Source organism: Pseudopipra pipra, chromosome 20 (assembly GCF_036250125.1).
Source record: "Pseudopipra pipra isolate bDixPip1 chromosome 20, bDixPip1.hap1, whole genome shotgun sequence".
NCBI lineage: Eukaryota > Metazoa > Chordata > Aves > Passeriformes > Pipridae > Pseudopipra > Pseudopipra pipra.
In genome coordinates, this window is record NC_087568.1 from 8,934,768 (window position 1) to 8,953,221 (window position 18,454).

At 55.3% G+C, this 18,454-nt stretch overlaps 1 protein-coding gene across 3 annotated transcripts in view; it reads left to right on the plus strand.

Moving 5' to 3' along the window:
* The first annotated feature begins 664 nt into the window (after positions 1–664).
* The window catches only part of WHRN (whirlin), a 49,532-nt gene continuing 31,742 nt past the window's right edge, over positions 665–18,454 (plus strand). For 2 of the 3 annotated variants that reach the window (XM_064677116.1, XM_064677117.1), the window contains exons 1-2: positions 665–1,399; positions 14,348–14,563. In XM_064677116.1, the coding sequence (XP_064533186.1) occupies positions 800–1,399; positions 14,348–14,563 (816 nt within the window). In that variant the 5' untranslated portion in view covers positions 665–799. Of the gene's footprint in view, positions 1,400–9,326; positions 9,424–14,347; positions 14,564–18,454 lie in introns of those variants that run through there. The other variant, XM_064677118.1, reaches the window with a different exon arrangement.

Consider the following 18,454-nt stretch of genomic DNA (forward strand, 5'->3'; position numbering starts at 1 on the left):
AATGGAAAAACCGCCCCGGGCTCAGGTGACGGGGCAGCCTGTTCCTGTTCTCCCGGCTGTAAGCCGACTCCTCGGGAGGCTCCTCTTCCCTGCGTCCTCTGTTCCAAGTGCCCTCGCCATGGCGAGACCCCAGAGGGCTGAGGAAGCTCTGCGGCGGGATGGACGGGGTCGGGAAGAGCGATCCCCACCGGGGAGGATGAGGGAGAGCGGCGGGACTTCACACCCCGCGCAGCTCCCACCCGGAGCTGAGCCCGGGGCAGGGCTGGGGATGCTCAGCGGTGCCGAGCGGGCAGGGCTGAGCGGGGCAGGGCTGGGGATGCCGAGCGGGACAGGGTCGGGGCTGCCGAGCGGGACAGGGTCGGGGATGCCGAGCGGGACAGGGTCGGGGATGCCGAGCGGGACAGGGTCGGGGATGCCGAGCGGGACAGGGTCGGGGATGCCGAGCGGGACAGGGTCGGGGATGCCGAGCGGGCAGGGCTGAGCGCGGGGCAGGGCCGGGCGCTGACGCGCGGTGCCGAGCGGGCGCGCTAATTGCCGGGCGCGCTAATTGCCGGTCCCGCGGGGGCGGGCGCTGGGGCGGGGCGGGGGGTCCGGTCCCGCCGCCGGGGCCGCTCTGTATAACCCGTCTCCCGGCAACGGGCGCGTCATTTCCTGGGGAGCCGCCGGAGAGCGCACGGACAGGTGGAGGAGCGGCGGGGCCGGGCGGCATCGCTCCTGCCCGGGGGGGTCCGCTCCGCTCCCGCGCTGCCCCGCCGCTCCCGGCCCCGCCGCTCCCGGCCCCGCCGGCGGCGCCGCCGCGATGAGCGCGGAGCTGGACGGCGTGTCCGTGCACTCCTCGTCCTCCTCGTCGGGCTCGCTGGGCTCGGCTCCCGGTCCGGCCCCGCGGCCGCTCTCGGCGAACGTGCGGCGGCTGCACCAGGCGCTCACGGCGCTGCTGAGCGAGGCGGAGCGGGAGCGCTTCATCCTCTGCCTCAACGCCTACCACGGCCGCCGCAACGTCTGCGACCTGGTGCGCTCCCTGCGCGCCCTCCTCGACGGGCCCCGCCGCCGCCAGCTCCTGCCGCTGCTGCGCCTCGTCCTGCCGCGCTCCGACCAGCTCCTCTTCGACCAGTACACGGCCGAGGGGCCCTACCTGCCGCCGCCCGGCCGCCCCCCGCCGCCCCCGGCCCCGCCGCCGGTGGTCCCCGGCGAGCTGCGGCAGGTGACGCTGCGCCGGAGCAAAGCCCACGAGGGTCTGGGCTTCAGCATCCGCGGAGGCGCCGAGCACGGCGTCGGGATCTACGTGTCGCTGGTGGAGCCGGGCTCGCTGGCCGAGCGGGAGGGGCTGCGAGTCGGAGACCAGATCCTGGGGGTCAACGGCAAGTCCCTGGACAGGGTGACCCACGCCGAGGCGGTCAAGGTAAGGCGGGTCCCTACCGGGCTCCCAGGGTTGTTCTCCCCCGTCCCGCCTTGCCCCGGTCCCTCTCTGCCTCCCCGGTGTCCATGTCGCTCCCTCCCTCCCTGCTCGGGTCTCTCCCTCCCTCCTCGGGTGTTGTCGCCGTGCGCCCCGTCCATCCTCATCCCCCCGGCTCCATCCGCTGCTCCATCCCGCGTACGCCGGTGGGACCGGAGCCCCCCGCTCCCCCTTATCCGGAGGGAACCCGCAGCCCTTCGCGGAGCCGCTCCGGGTTTGCATCGTGTCGGAGACGGAGAGATCGGGCTCGTCCCGCCCAGCCGTGCGCTCAGCCCGGCTGGAAAGTTTGCGCTGGGAATAGCGGTGCCCGCTGATGGCCAGGGCGGTACCGAGCTGCCGGCGCGGCTCTGGGCTCGGCAGGCTCGTCCTGCGCTTTTATCACGTCTCTGAAACGCAGCGATGCTGTCCCTGGCTCCCTGTCAGCCTGGGAGGCTCGTGGAAGCTGGAGATCTGCGTAAGCCGGGCTTTAAGCCGTGTACTCCAGCGGCTGTAGCGTGTTTGTCCTCCCAGAGATGGGGAAACTGAGGCACGGAGAGGCAGAACAGCCCCCTCGGGACTGCATCGTGCCCAGAGCAGGAGCAGATCCCCGATCCCCCTCTGACTGTGGCGGGGGGAGAAGGAGAACGGTTACACAACGGGAGGGCTCCCGCTCTCCCAGCACGGCTCCACATGCCCTGGAGACCTGTTGTAGTACAGAACAGGAGGGCGGCTATCGATAAAAGCTTTTATGGGGGTGGGGAAGTCCATAAACTGTGAGATTTTCACCCGAAACTCGGTGTCCTGTGGCAAATCCGCATTTGAGTGACCCGAACCGTTCACGGAGATGATCTTGTGGCGGGTGGGCTCAGCTCGGAGCGTTCCCGAGGCACAAACCTATCGAGCTGGAGAATCGACTTTTTAGAGTAGCAATTTGTAGGCAGCGTATGGAGAGCTGTTTTCCAGCTGTTTGTGCTTAAATTTTTCCATAATAAGCTCAAGTGGTTCTGCTGGGAGCCTGTTTCGTGTGGAGTGTTCTCCGACAGCACATTAATCACCCACAGCTTTGAACAGAGTCTTCCCAGCCAACCTACATGGTCCCTGCCCCAGCTTTAAATCAGTGCCTCGGGCAAGGGCACGTCTTCCAGGCTGGAAATGAGTCCCTGGTAATCTTGAGACCGGGGGAAATATTTGTAGGAATTTTTTTTTTCTCTGGTTCCTGATGATAGGACAACACCAGTGTAAGTAAGTGAACCTGCAATTTTGTGCCCTGGAGATTGCAACCCCCCCCATATTTTGATTATGCCGTTGGGATGGGTAGGAACCAGGTGTTAGAAATGGTCTCTTTCGTGACTTCATCTCCAATTCATCCCCCTCTGCTGGGTAATTCACATCACTTTCTGTTTGTTCTCTGATATAATGTACATGATGTCTCTCAGACATTATTAATTTTGAGTGAAACTAAGTGCTTCCTGCACAGAAATAATTCCTGTAGGATGTGGTTTGCCAAGAGCTATATTTTGTTAATATGATCCTGATAGGAAAGAGCAGCTCAGAATCTGTCTGCTCACAAGCTGAACTTTCAACAACAGATTCATCACTTGCCCAGTCCTGGCACCTTCTTGAGGTCCTGGGCTCTTTTTACACCTGGGAAGGGTTTTTATGACCCATGTGATGGTGGTGATAGAAACACTTTGCTAGAGAAGAGTCATGGAGTGATTTATTGCAGCTCTAATGGTTCCTTTGCAGGTTCTAAAATGAAGCAGGTGCTAATTTGCCCTCACATCCTGCATTTGGGAGCGGGGCTGAAGAGTAGATTGAGTTCAGTGATGCTCAAGGGCAGCTTTTGGAGGATTTCCCTGGAGTTAAGATGCAAACACCTCAGCCTGATGTTTTGGGTGTCACACAGGCTGCCAGAGCTGCAGGGACAAGAGGTGGTGATGTACAGGGTGGCTTGATCCCATATTCTCTGCTTCCCCTTGAAACCCGGGAGCTGGGGCTCAGAGTGGGTGCATTAACAGCTCTGCAAAGGCCTCTCTGGCTGTGGTCTGGTCTCCCTGAACAGAGCAAACCTCTGTGACCTGCCCTCCTCCCTGCTGGCTGTTGGTCGGCTCCGTGTGGATCAATGGAGAGAGAAATGTTGGATAAACAGGCTGGGCTTGGTCCTGGAATTCACGTGTGCGCTGTACTTGGGATTAAATGGAGAGAGGGAAAGGTGAGAAGAGAGAGCCTTTCTTTATATACCCCCCTGGCTGTGTAGCTGATCTCCCAGACGCTGCCTGCCTGCTTTTAGAGAGGGGGCTGTGCTGAGCTCTCTTAGTCAGAGTCTGTCTGATCAGAGCTCAGCTCCCGATCCCGCCCGTGGAGCGATGCTCCGGCTCCGTGTCCGTCTGGGAGCGGGCACAGCCCTGCTGCACTTCCATCCCTCCTGTCCTGCAGCAAGGAGCTGTCTGTCTGGGCCAGCGTTGTTATTCATCATGTGCCGAGTGTGTTGCTGTGAGAGGAGCTGTCAGAGCTCATCGTTTGGGGCGGGAGGCGATGGCAGGGCTCGGCGAGGCTCCTCGCCTGCTCCCGGGCTCGTCCTGCTCCGGGCGGGAGTGTGACAAACTTACTGAACCAGAAACCAACTCTGTGCCTGCTGGGGTGCTCAGAGGTGCTGGGCAGCGAGTGTGGCAGCTGTTCAGGCAGAGCAGTGAGTGAATACATTGCCTTGATTTGTTTGTGCAGCCTCGTGTGAGCGCTCGGCAGCCGCTGCGTTGGTTTTACAAGTCGTGGTGGCTCAGTTGCCTTTTCGTGCCTATCTGGCCATCCAGGAGTAGCCCAGCCACTTCCAGCCCTCCTCTCTAGGAGGAGAGAGGCACTGACTGTTGTGTAGCAGCAATTTCTGTCTACTCCTCGTATTTTCAGGCATCGTTCAGAACTGTATGTGCCAAAAATGAAATCATGGCACCAGGTGAAAACTGCCACAACCCTGGGCAGAGAGGAAACATTGACCTGCACGTTGTCCCAACTCAAAACTGCCTGGTGACCTGTGACAGGCACAGTGGTGATTGCAGATGTTGTAGTGTAAATTACATCAAAAGTGCAATTCTGCCTTAAACTGCAAGGTTACCTCAGCACTCCAAATCAATTCACTTAAGGACCAGCTTCTTAACCTTTATGGAAGCGGTGGAGAGTTTTTTATGCCTTGTCTGCTTTGTGCTCGCTGTTTCATCCAAATCCAAATTAAATGACTCCATTACAATTACAGCTCTATCATTGCAGCATTCAAGAGTGCACTTTAGCAAAAGATCACTGTCGTGTGAGTTATGGTGTCAGGGAAGAAGTTTGTGTTGTCTGCCGGATTTTTAGAGCTTGCTTGGCTTTCCTCAGCCTTGCTCTGTAGGACATAACACTGTGCCTATAAACTACGTGTATTTTATATATATAGTGTATATACTGCTGTATTTCAGCAGTTGTGCTGAAAGTTTATATTGATAACCTGTCATATTTCGTGCAGAGCAGTTAAAATTGAGGTGTTTGTGGGTTTAGACCATCAAAATGTTACCCAGGGAGTTATTTCTCCAATAATCTGGAGTCGGCATTAAATTTGCAACCCCTTTCTCCCCCACCCCTTACTTTTGTTGCTCTGCAGTAGGTTTTTATGCCCTTTGAATCACTCGGGGAGGAAGGGGATGGGAGAAAGTTTGCACGACTCAGGTGGATCATTCCTGGTTTAGGATTTGGCTTAAGGAGCTGCACCAGCCTCAAAAGAGCTGCACTGATTCCATCACTGACCCTGCTGTTCGTGCTGACAGTTGGGCAAACCCGGATAAGCTTGATGAAAATCCCCAAAACTGCACTAATTTGTGTCCATCAGGCTCGAGGGGTGTGATTCCGTCCTCTTGCTGTAAATCCAGGGTGGCTTTGCCAAAGTCACTGGATTTGCATCGAGTTTATTCTGAAGGAACTGGGGGGGTTCAAGCCCCTTGTCTTGGGTTGACATCTGAGAGGGATCACATCTCCTCCCTGGCCTGGGGTGGAGGGGGATCAAATCACATCCCCAGCCTGGGACAGGGGGGGATCACATCACATCTCCTCCCTTTCCTGGGACAGAGGGGGATCACATCACCTGCCAGCACCGTCTCTCTGTTCAAGCACAGGTTTTCACTCCTTCCAAACCAGCCTTTCCATCCCCTGCTCTGATAGTGCCAAGTGGGCATTTAAAAAATAATTAAAAGGAGATTAAAACTCCTTTTATGTTCTATTAATTTGGGTTTTCCTGGTGGCAAACAAGGAGAGAGTCTTCAGAGACTGCAATATTTCACAGGAGGTAGAAAGGGCCCCAGGTGCTTGTGGTATTGCTAAAAGACCTCTGAGAAATGAAACGTGCAGCCCTGAGCCTTGGGAACATATTTAGAGCAATTTTCCTTTGCAGGCAGCTTACAAAAGAGCAAATCTCATTTCACTGTTTCTTGTGATGCCGAATTAATTGATTATTGTGAGCTGATGCTGCTGCTTTGCTGTGGGCAGCACTCACCCCTGCACTGGGGCCGGGGAGGGATGAATGCAGCTTGATTTGGTTGGGGTTTGACCCTTCCAAGTGCTTGGAGCTGTGGGTTGTCACCCCCAGCCAGGGCTGGGATGACTGAGGAGGGAAGGGAATGCATTGATCCCCGATTGTGTAAAGATATCAGCAGTGTTCCTTTAACTGCCTGTGTGCTTATCACTGGGTGTCTGTATTTTTAGAAGGCACTAAAGAAAGAGGCTGGAAAGTTCTCCCCTTCCCAGGGGATCTCGGGGAGCTGGAGCATGGCACAGGAGGATGTGACTAGCATCTACCCCAATAGTCAGACCAGTAATCTGTGCCTTGGTCTCTGAATCTGCTTAGAAACAACAAAAAAAAACAACTAAGAACTGCACTAAAAAAAGAGCTTAAAACACAGGTTCTGTGCAGTGCCACGGGTTTCTGCTCTGCCCTTCTGTCCTGCAAACAGCTTCTTTTTCAATTTCTGTAGCCAGGTGAGTTTGGAGGGAGAGGGTGGAAAGTGGAAAGTCAGCAGGATCTCCCTCTAGGTAAAAGGGGGGGCTTGAACTTGAAGCCACCTGCATTAAAAATGAGTTTTAACGCTCCTAAAAGGGAAGAGCTCGTGGCAGTGGATCTGTCAAGGGCTGCTCCTGGTTTCACAGGCAGATGTGAGGATGTGGTGGAGCAGATTTAACGCCGGACCTCGCTTGGAGCTGACCAGGGTGCTGAGATGATGCTCTGCTGTCACTGTGAGCTCACTGAGCTCCTAAATTAACACCTCATCTGACTCGGAGCGGGATAAACTTGCCCACACAGACGGCATCTGCGGGAATGCGGGTTTAGCTGTGGCACCAGAGGTAGGAGCAGGTTATATTTGCTGCTGTACCACTGATTTCCCTCAGTGGGCAAGTTACTTAGTCATCTGTTTCCCTTCATTACACCAGCAAATCACAGTCAGCCCTAATGAAATCAAATGACATTATACTGATGCAAAAGATTAGAATGAGGTCCTTAATCTCTCCTCTCCTCATAATGCAGGGATGATAGCACTTGGCACCAGTATTGGCTTGTTCATCAGGTTAGTATTGTTAGGGCATCCTTGACTTCTTGGAGCATTAATGTCATTTAGTGGGCTCCTTGTAAATAAATAGTAGAGAAGTTGATAAGATAACCTGAAGGAGAAAAGCTTCTTTCCTTCCAGTGCCTGTTGGAAGAAAAAACAAAAGCATCAGTGTGCAGCAGAACTGGGGAATTAAAATATCCTTTACTCAGTCCCTGTGTCCTCGGGGGAAGACGATGGATTTTCCTGACACTTTTTCCTCAGTGTCTGCTCAGAGAATTATTCAGCTCTAAATCCCCTCAGTTAAACTGCCAAAGCATCTGCTGACACGACTTGCCTTAGTTTCTTTTGGCTGGGTGCTCTGTGAATTCTCCCTGTCAGGACTGCTGAGTGCTTGGTAAATCCAGGGGGAGCAGGGAGCTGGGCAGGCTGGGGGAACCCTGCTCCTGCCAGCTTCTTCTTGGGGGGCTCAGAAGCTGCCCCTGAGCCTCTCGGGGTGGGATGTGCTGGCGGGGGAGGCTGGAGGGGCCTCTGCTCTGTGCAGGCTCTGACTGGATGTCCTTGGTGCTTAGTCCAGTGTCCTGCTCGCTTCCCCACGTTGATTCTTTAAAAGTTAGTTTCCCCCCCAAGTAACTTGTGTTACCTAAACAATATGGGCTTGCTGGTGGTTTGTGTGACCTCTTTCAGCATTGCTTGGTGTGGAGTGGAAAGAGAAGACAAGAGGAAGCAGGAGGGAGTGCTCTGATCTGGATTGCCCTTATTCCCTTATCCCCCTTGCCCCCCATCCCTTGGCTTGCACCAATAAAGTTATGTGGAGTTTTCTGCTCTATTTATAATTGTCCTGGGCTTCCTGAGGGATGCACTGGCCAGTGACCAGCTTGGAGGGGTGGGAGGTTACAGAGCAGGGCTGGGGAGTGTCAGCCCTTGGAGGGGTTGGGAAGAAGGACCTGGGGCTAAGATTTCATTTGACCTTTCCAGGTGAGAGGGACGTGGGCTCCCTGCTGCCCTGGGGCTAAATGTGTGCAATCACCATAATTATGCATCTATTTGCATTTGTTTGCATAAATGCTGCTACTTGAAAGCCCAACTGCTGTCACCTTTGCCTTGGGAGAGGGGGAGAGGTTGGACTGTGCCTCCTGCAATTCCCATTTGTCTTCCTGATGGGAGGCCGTGTCACACCCTCCACCCCCTGTGCTGTGGAACCCGCTGCTCTCGCTCCATCTGGAGTGCCTGTGCTTCCCTCTTCCCTCCTTCTGTCTCCTGCTCTCCCCACCTGCCTCTGTGTCACCTTTTCTTTGTTCCAGTTCTCTTTGTTCCCGTGCAGGGATGAGCTGTTTGGACACCTCAGTGCAGCCCAGACTCCCAGTTCCTCTGCCCAGAATGAGTTCCCTGCTCTTTGTCAGGCAAGATGGGGATGGGATACACTCAGAATCACAGAACCCTGGAATGGTTTGGGTTGGAAGGGACCTTAAAGCTCATCTTGTTCCACCCCCTGCCATGGGCAGGGGCACCTTCCACTAGCCCAGGTTGCTCCAAGCCCTGTCCAATTTGGCCTTAAACATTCCAGGGATGGGGCAACCACAGCTTCTCTGGGCAACACTTGATCCAAAACATCTTATTTACAATTCCAGGCTGCAGCCTGGGACAGGGGACAGTCTCTCCCTGTGTGTTTGTACTGTACCTCTGAACTCGGCCTTACCCAAGGTGTGCAGTGTAATGGCCTTATATCCATCCTGCCTGCAGAGGATCCCCGGAGCCAGCCTTTGAGGGCAGGGAATGCCTCTGCCTGCCGTGCTCTGCTCTGGGCAGAGGAACCATTCAGCTGATCTGGCTCAAAAGCTCCTTTGGTCCTGCCCCTGCAGCCCCTTCCCCTCCACAGCACACACAGGGAGCTGCTTCATTCCCGCTGGCACCGAGATGGTTTTTCTCAGTCTGGCTAAGCCCACAAGCTTAAAACTACCTGGTCCAGCAGGGACACCCCGGAGAGAGCAGGAAACAATGGTTAAACAAACTCCTGCAAACCGTTCCCTCCTTGGGGCCGGAATGTGCTGTAAAAGCTCCCTCTGCCTCCCTCCTGTGGTACCTCACTTCTTTCTCCTTCCCAGTTTTCTTTTCCCAAGCCCGTGCCTTACTTACTTTTTTGGGGGGGACTTGGTGCCAGATTGGGTGGTGCTCCACTGATTGATAACCTCCAGGGTGCCCACGATCCCGTGCCCACTATCCCGTGCCCACTATCCCGTGCCCTGATCCCGTGCCCATGATCCCGCAGCCAAACGGCTCCGGCCAGGCTGTTGCTGCCGGAAGGAAACAGCTTGAGCCTGTGGAGAGGGGGAGGATGGCTCATAGTTAATGCTCCTTGTATCCAACTGTGCTCTTCCCCGCGAAGGGATGGAGTGGGATAGATTGCTCCTTTCATTAGCAGAGAAGGTAAGTGAGGGGGCTGTATCCAAATGCAGATCCAGTCAGGCTGCCAGAAGGATCCTGGTGATTAATTGCCATCGATTTCTGACATCTGTGTTCCTACTGGGGGAATTTTTGGAGGCCTGGAAGATGCTTTTAAGCAGCCTTCAGCCTTTTCAGGGCCGTGGAGAAGTGGAAAATGATGAAGATGGGAGAGGAGAGCCTTCAGTGGAGTGAGATGTGCTGGGCAGGACTGGCACAGCTGGGTTTCAGTCTGGGTTGTAGGAGAGAACATCATGTACTCTGTCTTGTTTTGGGGTTTGTGTTGGTTTGTTGTGGTTTTTTTTTTTTTAATATATTTGCGGGCACATGAGATGTGTGTTTGCTTTTTTTTTGACTGTTTTAAACCATCTACTTCACTCTCAGAGGACTCGATAGATAATTAACTAGTGTGTTGTCAGGGGCTCAGCAGCCTTATGGAATCACTCTGCCCCCCCCTCTCTGGCACTTACTGCTTCTAATAATGTTTCCAGGCAATTGGTGACTGTTTCTCTGCTAAAGGTTCTGGCACTAATTCCCAGATCCAAATAACTGATTTCTTTCAGCTTGGCTCCTGGCAGAGGTGTGCTTGCACGCTGTGGTGCCAGAGTTAAACCTTCCACCCCACGGCCTTCAAACACCTCAGGGGTGGGGCAAAGCCAAATCTTATCTGAGGCTGGAGCAAAACACAGCAGCCCTGAACAACATGTGGCAAATCCCTGGAATGGCTTGAGGAAGGAGATAGAGATGCAGCCTTGCACTGTCTGATTCTGCAGAGGGGATTAAGGAGGTGGAATTTGTTATTTCATGGTAAAATGGGTTGGGTTCAGGGTGCCCATCAGATAACAGGCTTTCCCAAAAACACTCAGGGGGAGTTCTGCTGTCTCTTTGTGGTGGTATCTCTGCAGCTGCTGCACACAAGACTTGTGTGTTTGGAAGGGAGAAGTTTTTCCTTGTAGAAATCCCATCCAGAGCCTGCCTTTGTGAAAGTTCCCCTGTGCTGGCACTGCTGAGGCCACACCTCGAGTCCTGTGTCCAGGTCTGGGCCTCTCATGGCAAAAAGACATTGAGGGGCTGGAATATCCAGGGAAGGGAAGGGAGCTGGGAAGGGGCTGGAGCAGCAGGAGCAGCTGAGGGAGCTGGGGGGGCTCAGCCTGGAGAAAAGGAGGCTCAGGGGGGACCTTCTGGCTCTGCAACCCCCTGACAGGAGGGGGGAGCTGGGGGGGGTCGGGCTCTGCTCCCAGGGAACAAGGGACAGGAGGAGAGGGAACAGCCTCAGGCTGTGCCAGGGGAGGGTCAGGTTGGACATCAGGAGGAATTTCCTCATGGAAAGCGTGGTCAGGCCTTGGAAGTGCTGCCCAGGGAGGTTTGGAGTCCCCATCCCTGGAGGTGTCCCAGGAAGGCCTGGCTGTGGCACTCAGTGCTCTGGGCTGGGGGACAAGGTGGGCATCGGGCACAGGGGGGACTCGATGATCTTGGAGGTCTTTTCCAGCCCTGATGATTCTGTGGCAAGAACTCTGTCCTGAAAAGCTTCTCCTTTAGTCCCAGGGAGCTGGGCTGACCCTTGTGGGAAGTGCATCATTCATGTGGTGCTGCCCCTCTCTTTGCTGTGGGGGCCTCACAAGCAGGGCTGGCAGCAAAGTCGAGGCCAGAGGGCTTGTGCCAGCCTGGTGGCACCTCTCTGGGAGCAGCAAGGGCAAAGTGCTCCATGCTTGAGCAGTTGCTGGGCATGGGGACCAGCAGCCTGGAGGCTTCCAAGGGAGTGGTAATCTGTTATAAACCAAAACCTGCCAAAATCCCGTGCTCAGGTGAGTGTGGAGACACTCTGCAAACATCTCCCAGGAGGCCAGGGTGGATGCACAGTGTGGGAGAAGCCAGTGTGACAGGGCTGGAAAAGAATTCCTGCTGACTGCTTGATGTTCAGGGAGACCAGCTGGAAAATGGGGCCTGTCCTGTGCTGTGGTTATGGTCCCTGCTGGCCAAAACGGCAGGGAAGGATATGTTGAAGAAGCTGTGGGGTCCCTGATCTGTCAGGAATTGGCATCTCTAAACCCCAGATGGTCAGTTGGCCCCTTCTCACCAGCCCTGAGTGGGGTGGGCTGACCCTGGTGCCCACCAAAGCCGTTCCATCACCCCTCAGCTGGACAGGAGTGAGAAAATTTAACTAAAGGTGGGTCAAGATAAGGACGGGAGGGGAAAAAAAGAACAGAGGGGTTCTTCCTGGGCAGGGAGATGGGTGGTGGCTCTCTTGGAGCTCACCGTGGCAGCTGATGGTGGCTTCTGGCTCTGTTTGGATGCAGGTGGAAGCTTCTCCCACTTGGCTCACCTGATGCCTCATCCCTTTGCAGCTCCTCATGCCAAGCAGTTTGTTAAGGTCTGGTTCAGGGTGTGGATGCACAAAGGTTCTGCAGGTCTGGGCCAGATTGTGTTCCACGCCTGCTGTGCTTCAGTGTGGATTTATCCAAGGGAAAACACTGCTTCCCTTCTCCTCCCCTCTCCCAGCCATGGCAGCTGCAGTTCAAAGAGCTGGTGGCTGCCTGGAGAACAGAAATCTCCCTGGAAGCTCCAATGCTTGAACAGAACTGACTTTAGTGGTTATTGGGTGGGGAGGAGGTTTGTGCTGAGCACCCTGTGGTTTTTGGGAAGGCTGTGGTGACCAGAGGGAGGACACCTGGGAGTGTCCAAGGCCCGTTCTTCCGTGTAGAGCGGAAAAGGATGGGAATGCAAGCACCAGTCAGGATGATGAGGCATTTCTGTGGCAGAGGGAGGACTGGAATCTTGTGTTACTGCCTGCCCTCATCGTTTCCCTGTGCTGGATGAGGAGCTGCAGCCCCACTCAGAGGTGAGACCTTGCTCAGGGGTCTGTCAGTGCTGTTGCTGCCTCGGTACCTGGGTAAGGCAGTGGTGTTGTGGAGACTGAAAAGGGGTTTTCACAGAGCTGTCTGCAGTTTGAATGGATGGAGAAGGGTTTGGGGAGGGCCTGTACCCCATAGAATCACAAACTTATAGAATCAGGACCTGCTGAGCTGGAAGGGACCCATCAGGGTTATCGAGTCCAACTCCTGGCCCTGCACAGAATGCCACCATCTCACAGGGGTCACTGGCAGCTCTGAGGGAGGTGAGAAGGCTCCCTGCCACCCCCAGTCCTGGAGTTCAGCCCATCCTCAGCCTGGTTGTGTGGCTCAGGAAGCTGTGCTGTGCCCTGGAGCATGGCTGGGCTGCAGTGCCCCTTGGAGAGCGGGCAGTGGGCTCAGAGCTGGCTCCCAGTGAGGGCTGGGCTGATGCCAGCAGGGCTGGAGTGTGGGGAGCACCTCTGCCTGCAGGAGATGCCCACAGGGGGTGTGTTTGGGGGATCAGGGCTTGGGGCAGGGGAGCAGCCCGGGGGGATGAAGTGCTTTGCAGGCGTTGGGATGGAGCTGTTGGTTTCCAGTCCTTGTTTTAAGCTCTCCAGGCACATGGTGACCTTGGGAGCATGTGACAAGTTTGCAGCCAAATTGCTCTGTGTGATGGAGATGCTGAACTGGATTCTCTTTAGCTTTGGCAGGGAGGGACAGGAGTGTTGCCAGGTCAGGGCTGGGATCCAGCCAGCCCAGTATTCCTGACAATATTACCCTTTTCAAGGAGCTGCTGCTCTTAGTTCTTCCTGGTCACAAGCTTTGCTCAGCAGCTTCTCTGCTCAGCGGGGACAGGAGACCTTGTGGGAGCAGCTCATCAAAATGATGTATATATGGGAAAAAAAACCCCAAAGCACCTCCCTTCTGAGAGCAGGTCTGGAGTGTTGATGTTCCTGAGGCCTCAGAAGGGATCAGCACTTCCAGCTGTCCCCAGGGACAACTCCTATATGTTTATTTAAGTTTACTGTAAAGCTTCTGTCAGCTCCTCACAGTGGAAGCTGGGAGAGCAGAGGAGCGATTGCAAATCACCTTCTCTGGGCCTCAAGGTCACCTCTGTGCCTGTTGGCTCAAATATATGGGTATATTTAGTAATTATTGTACTCATTAATTGACTGCTTGTGCTGGGGGAGGCAGCTGGTCACTAAATGGCTGAATTTCAATATTCCCTGAAGGCATCAGGAGCTTTTCCAGTGGCAGAGTTTGGGGCTGAGGTGTGGGATGAGAGGAGTTTGGGGCTGAGGTGTGGGATGAGAGGAGTTTGGGGCTGAGGTGTGGGATGAGAGGAGTTTGGGGCTGAGGTGTGGGATGAGAGGAGTTTGGGGCTGAGCTGTGGGATGAGAGGAGTTTGGGGCTGAGCTGTGGGATGAGAGGAGTTTGGGGCTGAGCTGTGGGATGAGAGGAGTTTGGGGCTGAGCTGTGGGGACAGAGTTAGGGCTGAGCTCAGGCTTTTCCCAAACAGGTTGTTGTTTGACTGGAGCCTGCTGCCAGCATGGTCATGAACAGGATGACATCCATGTCCAGCCTGCAGAGGAGAAGGTTGTGGAGAGACCTTGGAGCACCTTCCAGTGCCTAAAGGGGCTCCAAGAGAGCTGGAGAGGGACTCTGGACAAGGATCTGTGCTGCTCTCCTCCAGCACTGATCCCTGTCCTGCTCCAGCTCCTCTCCAGAGCTGCAGAAGCTGCTCAGTCTTGGGTTCAGCTCATCCTGAGGCTCCTCCTGGGCATGGCACTGCCCAGCTCACCTCCCATACTCTGCCTCACTCTGCTCTTTCCGTGGCTGATGGGGGAAAAAAAATCCCACTGCATTTTCTCTGTCAGCAGCTTTACCTTAACACTGTTTCAGAGAGGAGAGAGTAGAAAAATGCAAAATCCCAGCTTTTTATGTCTCTCCATCACTCAGCTGGTGGTCATAGAGCAGCTTGAGATCTTCCAGCCTCGTGGAAGAGCAAAGCTGTGTCTCCCCCCCTAAGACAGGTGGTCCTGGCATTGACTCCCCCTTCTCCTTGGCTTGTCTTGCAGGTGCTGAAGGGCTGCAAGAAGCTGAACCTGTCGGTGCACTCGGTGGGGCGCATCCCGGGCGGGTACGTCACCAACCACATCTACACCTGGGTGGACCCCCAGGGCCGCAGCGTGTCCCCCCCCACGGGGCTGCCCCACCACCAGAACAGCTCCCTGCGCAGGGACAGCGAGAAGAGGAGCCACCTCCAGCTCCTGCAGGAGGGGGATGAGAAGAAGGTGAGCAAACGGGGACCGGCCCCAGCCCCGGGGGCCTCTCTGCGGTCACATCCCACCATGGAGGTGCCAACCTCCTTCCTTCATAGAATCACAGAATCAGCTGGGTTGGAAGGGACCTCTGAGATCATCAAGTGCAACCCTTGATCCAACCCCTCTGTGGTTTCCACTGATGCCACATCCAGTCTCTTCTTAAAAACCTCCAGGGACGGAGAATCCACCACTTCCCTGGGCAGCCCATTCCAATGGCTGAGCACCCTCTCTGGAAAGAAATTCTTTCTAATATCCAACCTAAACCTCCCCTGGCACAGCTGAAGACCCAGCCCTCTTGTCTTGCTGAGAGTTGCCTGGGAAAAGAGACCAACCCCCCCCTGGCTCCCCCCTCCTGTCAGGGAGTTGTAGAGAGTGAGGAGGTCTCCCCTGAGCCTCCTCTTCTCCAGGCTGAACAGCCCCAGCTCCTGTGCTTGGCAGCTCTGTGATCCTGGCTCTCCTTTAGGATCCTGGGTTTCCTCCCTTGGGCTGTAGATTTCCCTCTGTGTCCCTCCTGTAGGGTGGGATGGATTGGCTTTGTTCCCACTGGACACAGGTAGAACCTGAGCTGGAGAGCAGGAATTGTCCAGGTGCAGCCTGGTCTGGCAGGGAGGGTCCTGCCAGGAACAGCCATCAAACCAGAAGCTGATTTTAAGGCCTTTCCCAAAAAGGTGGGTGGTTGGATGGAGCCCTCTGACAACATGGACATCAAGGGACTGACACCCATGTCCAGCCTGGAGGCTCTGGGGAGACCTTAGAGCTCCTTCCAGTGCCTAAAGGGGCTCCAGGAGAGCTGGAGAGAGACTTGGGACAAGGACATGGAGTGATTGGACAAGAGGGAATGGCTTTAAGCTGAAGGAGGGTAGAATTAGATGGGATATTGGGAAGAAATTGGCTGTGAGGGTGGGGAGGCCCTGGCACAGGTTGCCCAGAGAAGCTGTGGCTGCCCCTGGATCCCTGGAAGTGTCCAAGGCCAGGTTGGATGGGGCTTGGAGCAACCTGGGTTGGTGGAAGGTGTCCCTGCCCATGGCACGGGGAAGAACTGGGAGATCTTTAATGTTCCTTCCCATCCAAACCATTCTGTGGTTCTCTGTTATGTTCAGGAGGGCTTGTGGATTTGTAGGGCTGGACCTCAGAGTGCATTCCTGCCCCTCTTCCTGCATTTCAGATCTTTCCTCAGGTGTTTCTGTGAGGCCTTTTTGGGTCTCTTGGCAGTTTTCTTGAAGTAAAAAAAAAAAAAAAAAAAAAAAAATTCCCAATTTTTTCTCTTCTGTAAATGCAGTAAAATAAACCAGATGATTTTCCTTTTCCGTTTGTGGAGAGTCAGGCTGAGCCAGGAGGGGCCTGTGTGGAAACCCTGGTGAGAGAAAAAGGCACAGGGAAGGGAATGGTTTCCATAATGGTACCAGGGGAGTGTGGTCAGTGCTGGTCTGGACCTCAGGCCTCTGACAGAAAGGGAAGTGCATCAGCACCTCTAATTCCCAGCCCTGTTCTTTGCTGGGAGCCTGCCCTCCTTTAAACAGCTCCTGCTGTAAGGGAAGCCAGCAGAGGATACGTTCAGGCTGCAGTATCTGATCTCAGGGATTTAATGTCTCTTCTCCCTCTCACTTCCCATCCCAAGCAGACCCTGAGAGGTGTCAGTGCAGAGGCACAGAGCTCAGATGCCCTTGCAGTGAGGCTCAGGCTGGAGGGGCAGCCCCTGCTCCCTTCTCAGTGGTGATGGATGTGGAACACGTTCATCCTGTACCAGCAGGACGTGGTGTTGCCTCAGTGCCATCCATGGAATATCAAAATACTGGCCCAAGACTAAGCAGGGCACTGGCTTCCCAAACACACAGAGTTGCTTGGGACCTTGATATATTCCCATCCTCTTATCCTGGTGTCAGTCTGACTGACTGCACACCCAAAATGTCCTCAGTTCTGCCTGGAAACGCTGTGGAAGGGTCTGTGAGCTGGAGCTTCCCATCTCAGCCAGAGAGGGGAAAAAAACCTAATACAGGATGAGGCAGTTTGCTGATGAAATATTCATGTGGGCCACAAGGGAGAAGGGCCTATTATTTTTACTTTAAGCAGAAGAAAGAAGCAGGCACTGCTGGCTGGTGTCCCCCACCCGCTGCCACCAGTGTCACCTTGACAGAGCAGCAGCAGCTCTGGGAGGCTGTGGGGAGGAGGTTTTGCCTCTGTTCCTTCAGTCCTTGCTGTGTGTGGACATAAAATGCTCAGAAACCTGCAGATGTGCATCCCCTGAGCCTCACGTGGCCCCAGGCAGCCCCTTCCCCTCAGTCCCCCAGGGAGATGTGATTCCAGGTGATTCCAGGTGCCAGGCTGGCTCAGGGGCTGCAGGGACCACTGCCCAGCCCCAAGCACCCTCCTCTGTGCTGCTCCTGGGCCTGAACTCCTCAGGAGCCTTGAGCTGCCCCAGGGCAGGTTTAGGTTGGCCATTGGGCAGAAGTTGTTTGCAGAGAGAGGGCTCAGCCCTTGGAATGGGCTGCCCAGGGAGGGGGTGGAGTCCCCGTCCCTGGAGGGGTTTGAGCAGAGCCTGGATGTGGCATCAGTGCCATGGGCTGGGGGACAAGGTGGGGTTGGGTCAAGGGTTGGTCTCCATGGTCTCAGAGGTCTTTTCCAACCCGTTTGATTCTGTGATTCTGTGAAAATGAACCCACCTGAACTTGGCAAGTGTTAATTACTGTTGCCTTATCTGCTCTGGGAGGGAATGAAGCCGAGTTGAACGAAGGCCACGTTGAACTTCAAAGAGCACCCACGCTGGGCTTGGCTGCTCCTGGGCACCCTCTGGGTACCCTCACTGCAACAGTGGGAGGGGTCCCAGCTCCAGGTCCCCCCAGTGGCACCTTGCCAGGTGAGCCAGGCTGCAGGACCTTGGCTCACAGCTTGTTCTGAGCTGTGCTGCCCTGGTGCCATTGCTGTGATGCCCCTGCACTCACAGAGCCCTGGGCAGGTCTGCCAGCCTTGGCTGTGCTACCCACTTGCTGTGGTGCACCCAGCTCGTGGCCTGCTGGCTTCAGCATCCTTTGCCCAGGTGTGAGGAAAGGCTCTTCCAAAATCCCAGCTTGTCTTTCTATTCCTTAGTGCTGCTTCACACAGTCAGAAGGGCTTTGGCTTTCTCCACAGAATCCCAGAATGGTTTGGGTTGGAAAGGACCTTAAAGCTCATCTCATCCCACCCTCTGCCATGGGCAGGGACACCTCCCACTAGCCCAGGTTGCTCCAAGCCCTGTCCAACCTGGCCTTGGACACTTCCAGGGATGGGGCAGCCACAGCTTCTCTGGGCAACCTGTGCCAGGGCCTCCCCACCCTCACAGGGAAGAATTTCTGCTCAATATCTAATCTAATCCTACTCTCTTGGAATTTGAAGCCATTTCCTCTTGTCCTGTCACTCCAGGCCCTTGCAAACAGTCTCTCTCCATCTTTCTTGTTGGCTTCTTCATGTCCTGGAAGGCCACAATTAGGTCCCCCCAGAGCCTTCTCTCCTCCAGGCTGAACAATCCCAGTTCCCTCAGCTGCTCTGTCCCTCTGATCAGCTCCTTCCCTTCTGGCTGTTCAGGGGATCTGGGGAGCTGCTGGTGGGCTGTCAGCTGTTGGATGGCTTGGCTTTCACCACCCTCTTCCAGGCAGTGGATCTGGGCCAGAATCCAGCTGGAACCAGGCTGGGCTCTGAGCTGTTCTCTGGGGGTGAGCACGAGGGGTGTGCTGAGACCTGGGCCAGGTATTCACTGTAGCCCTGACCTAACGTGGATGATGCCATGAGAAGGCACAAGAAGGGATGTGAGAGGGGACTGGAGAGCTGAGGGAGGTGCTGGCAGGGACAACCTGCAGCCCTGCAAGTGGTTATGGATCTTTCTGCTGC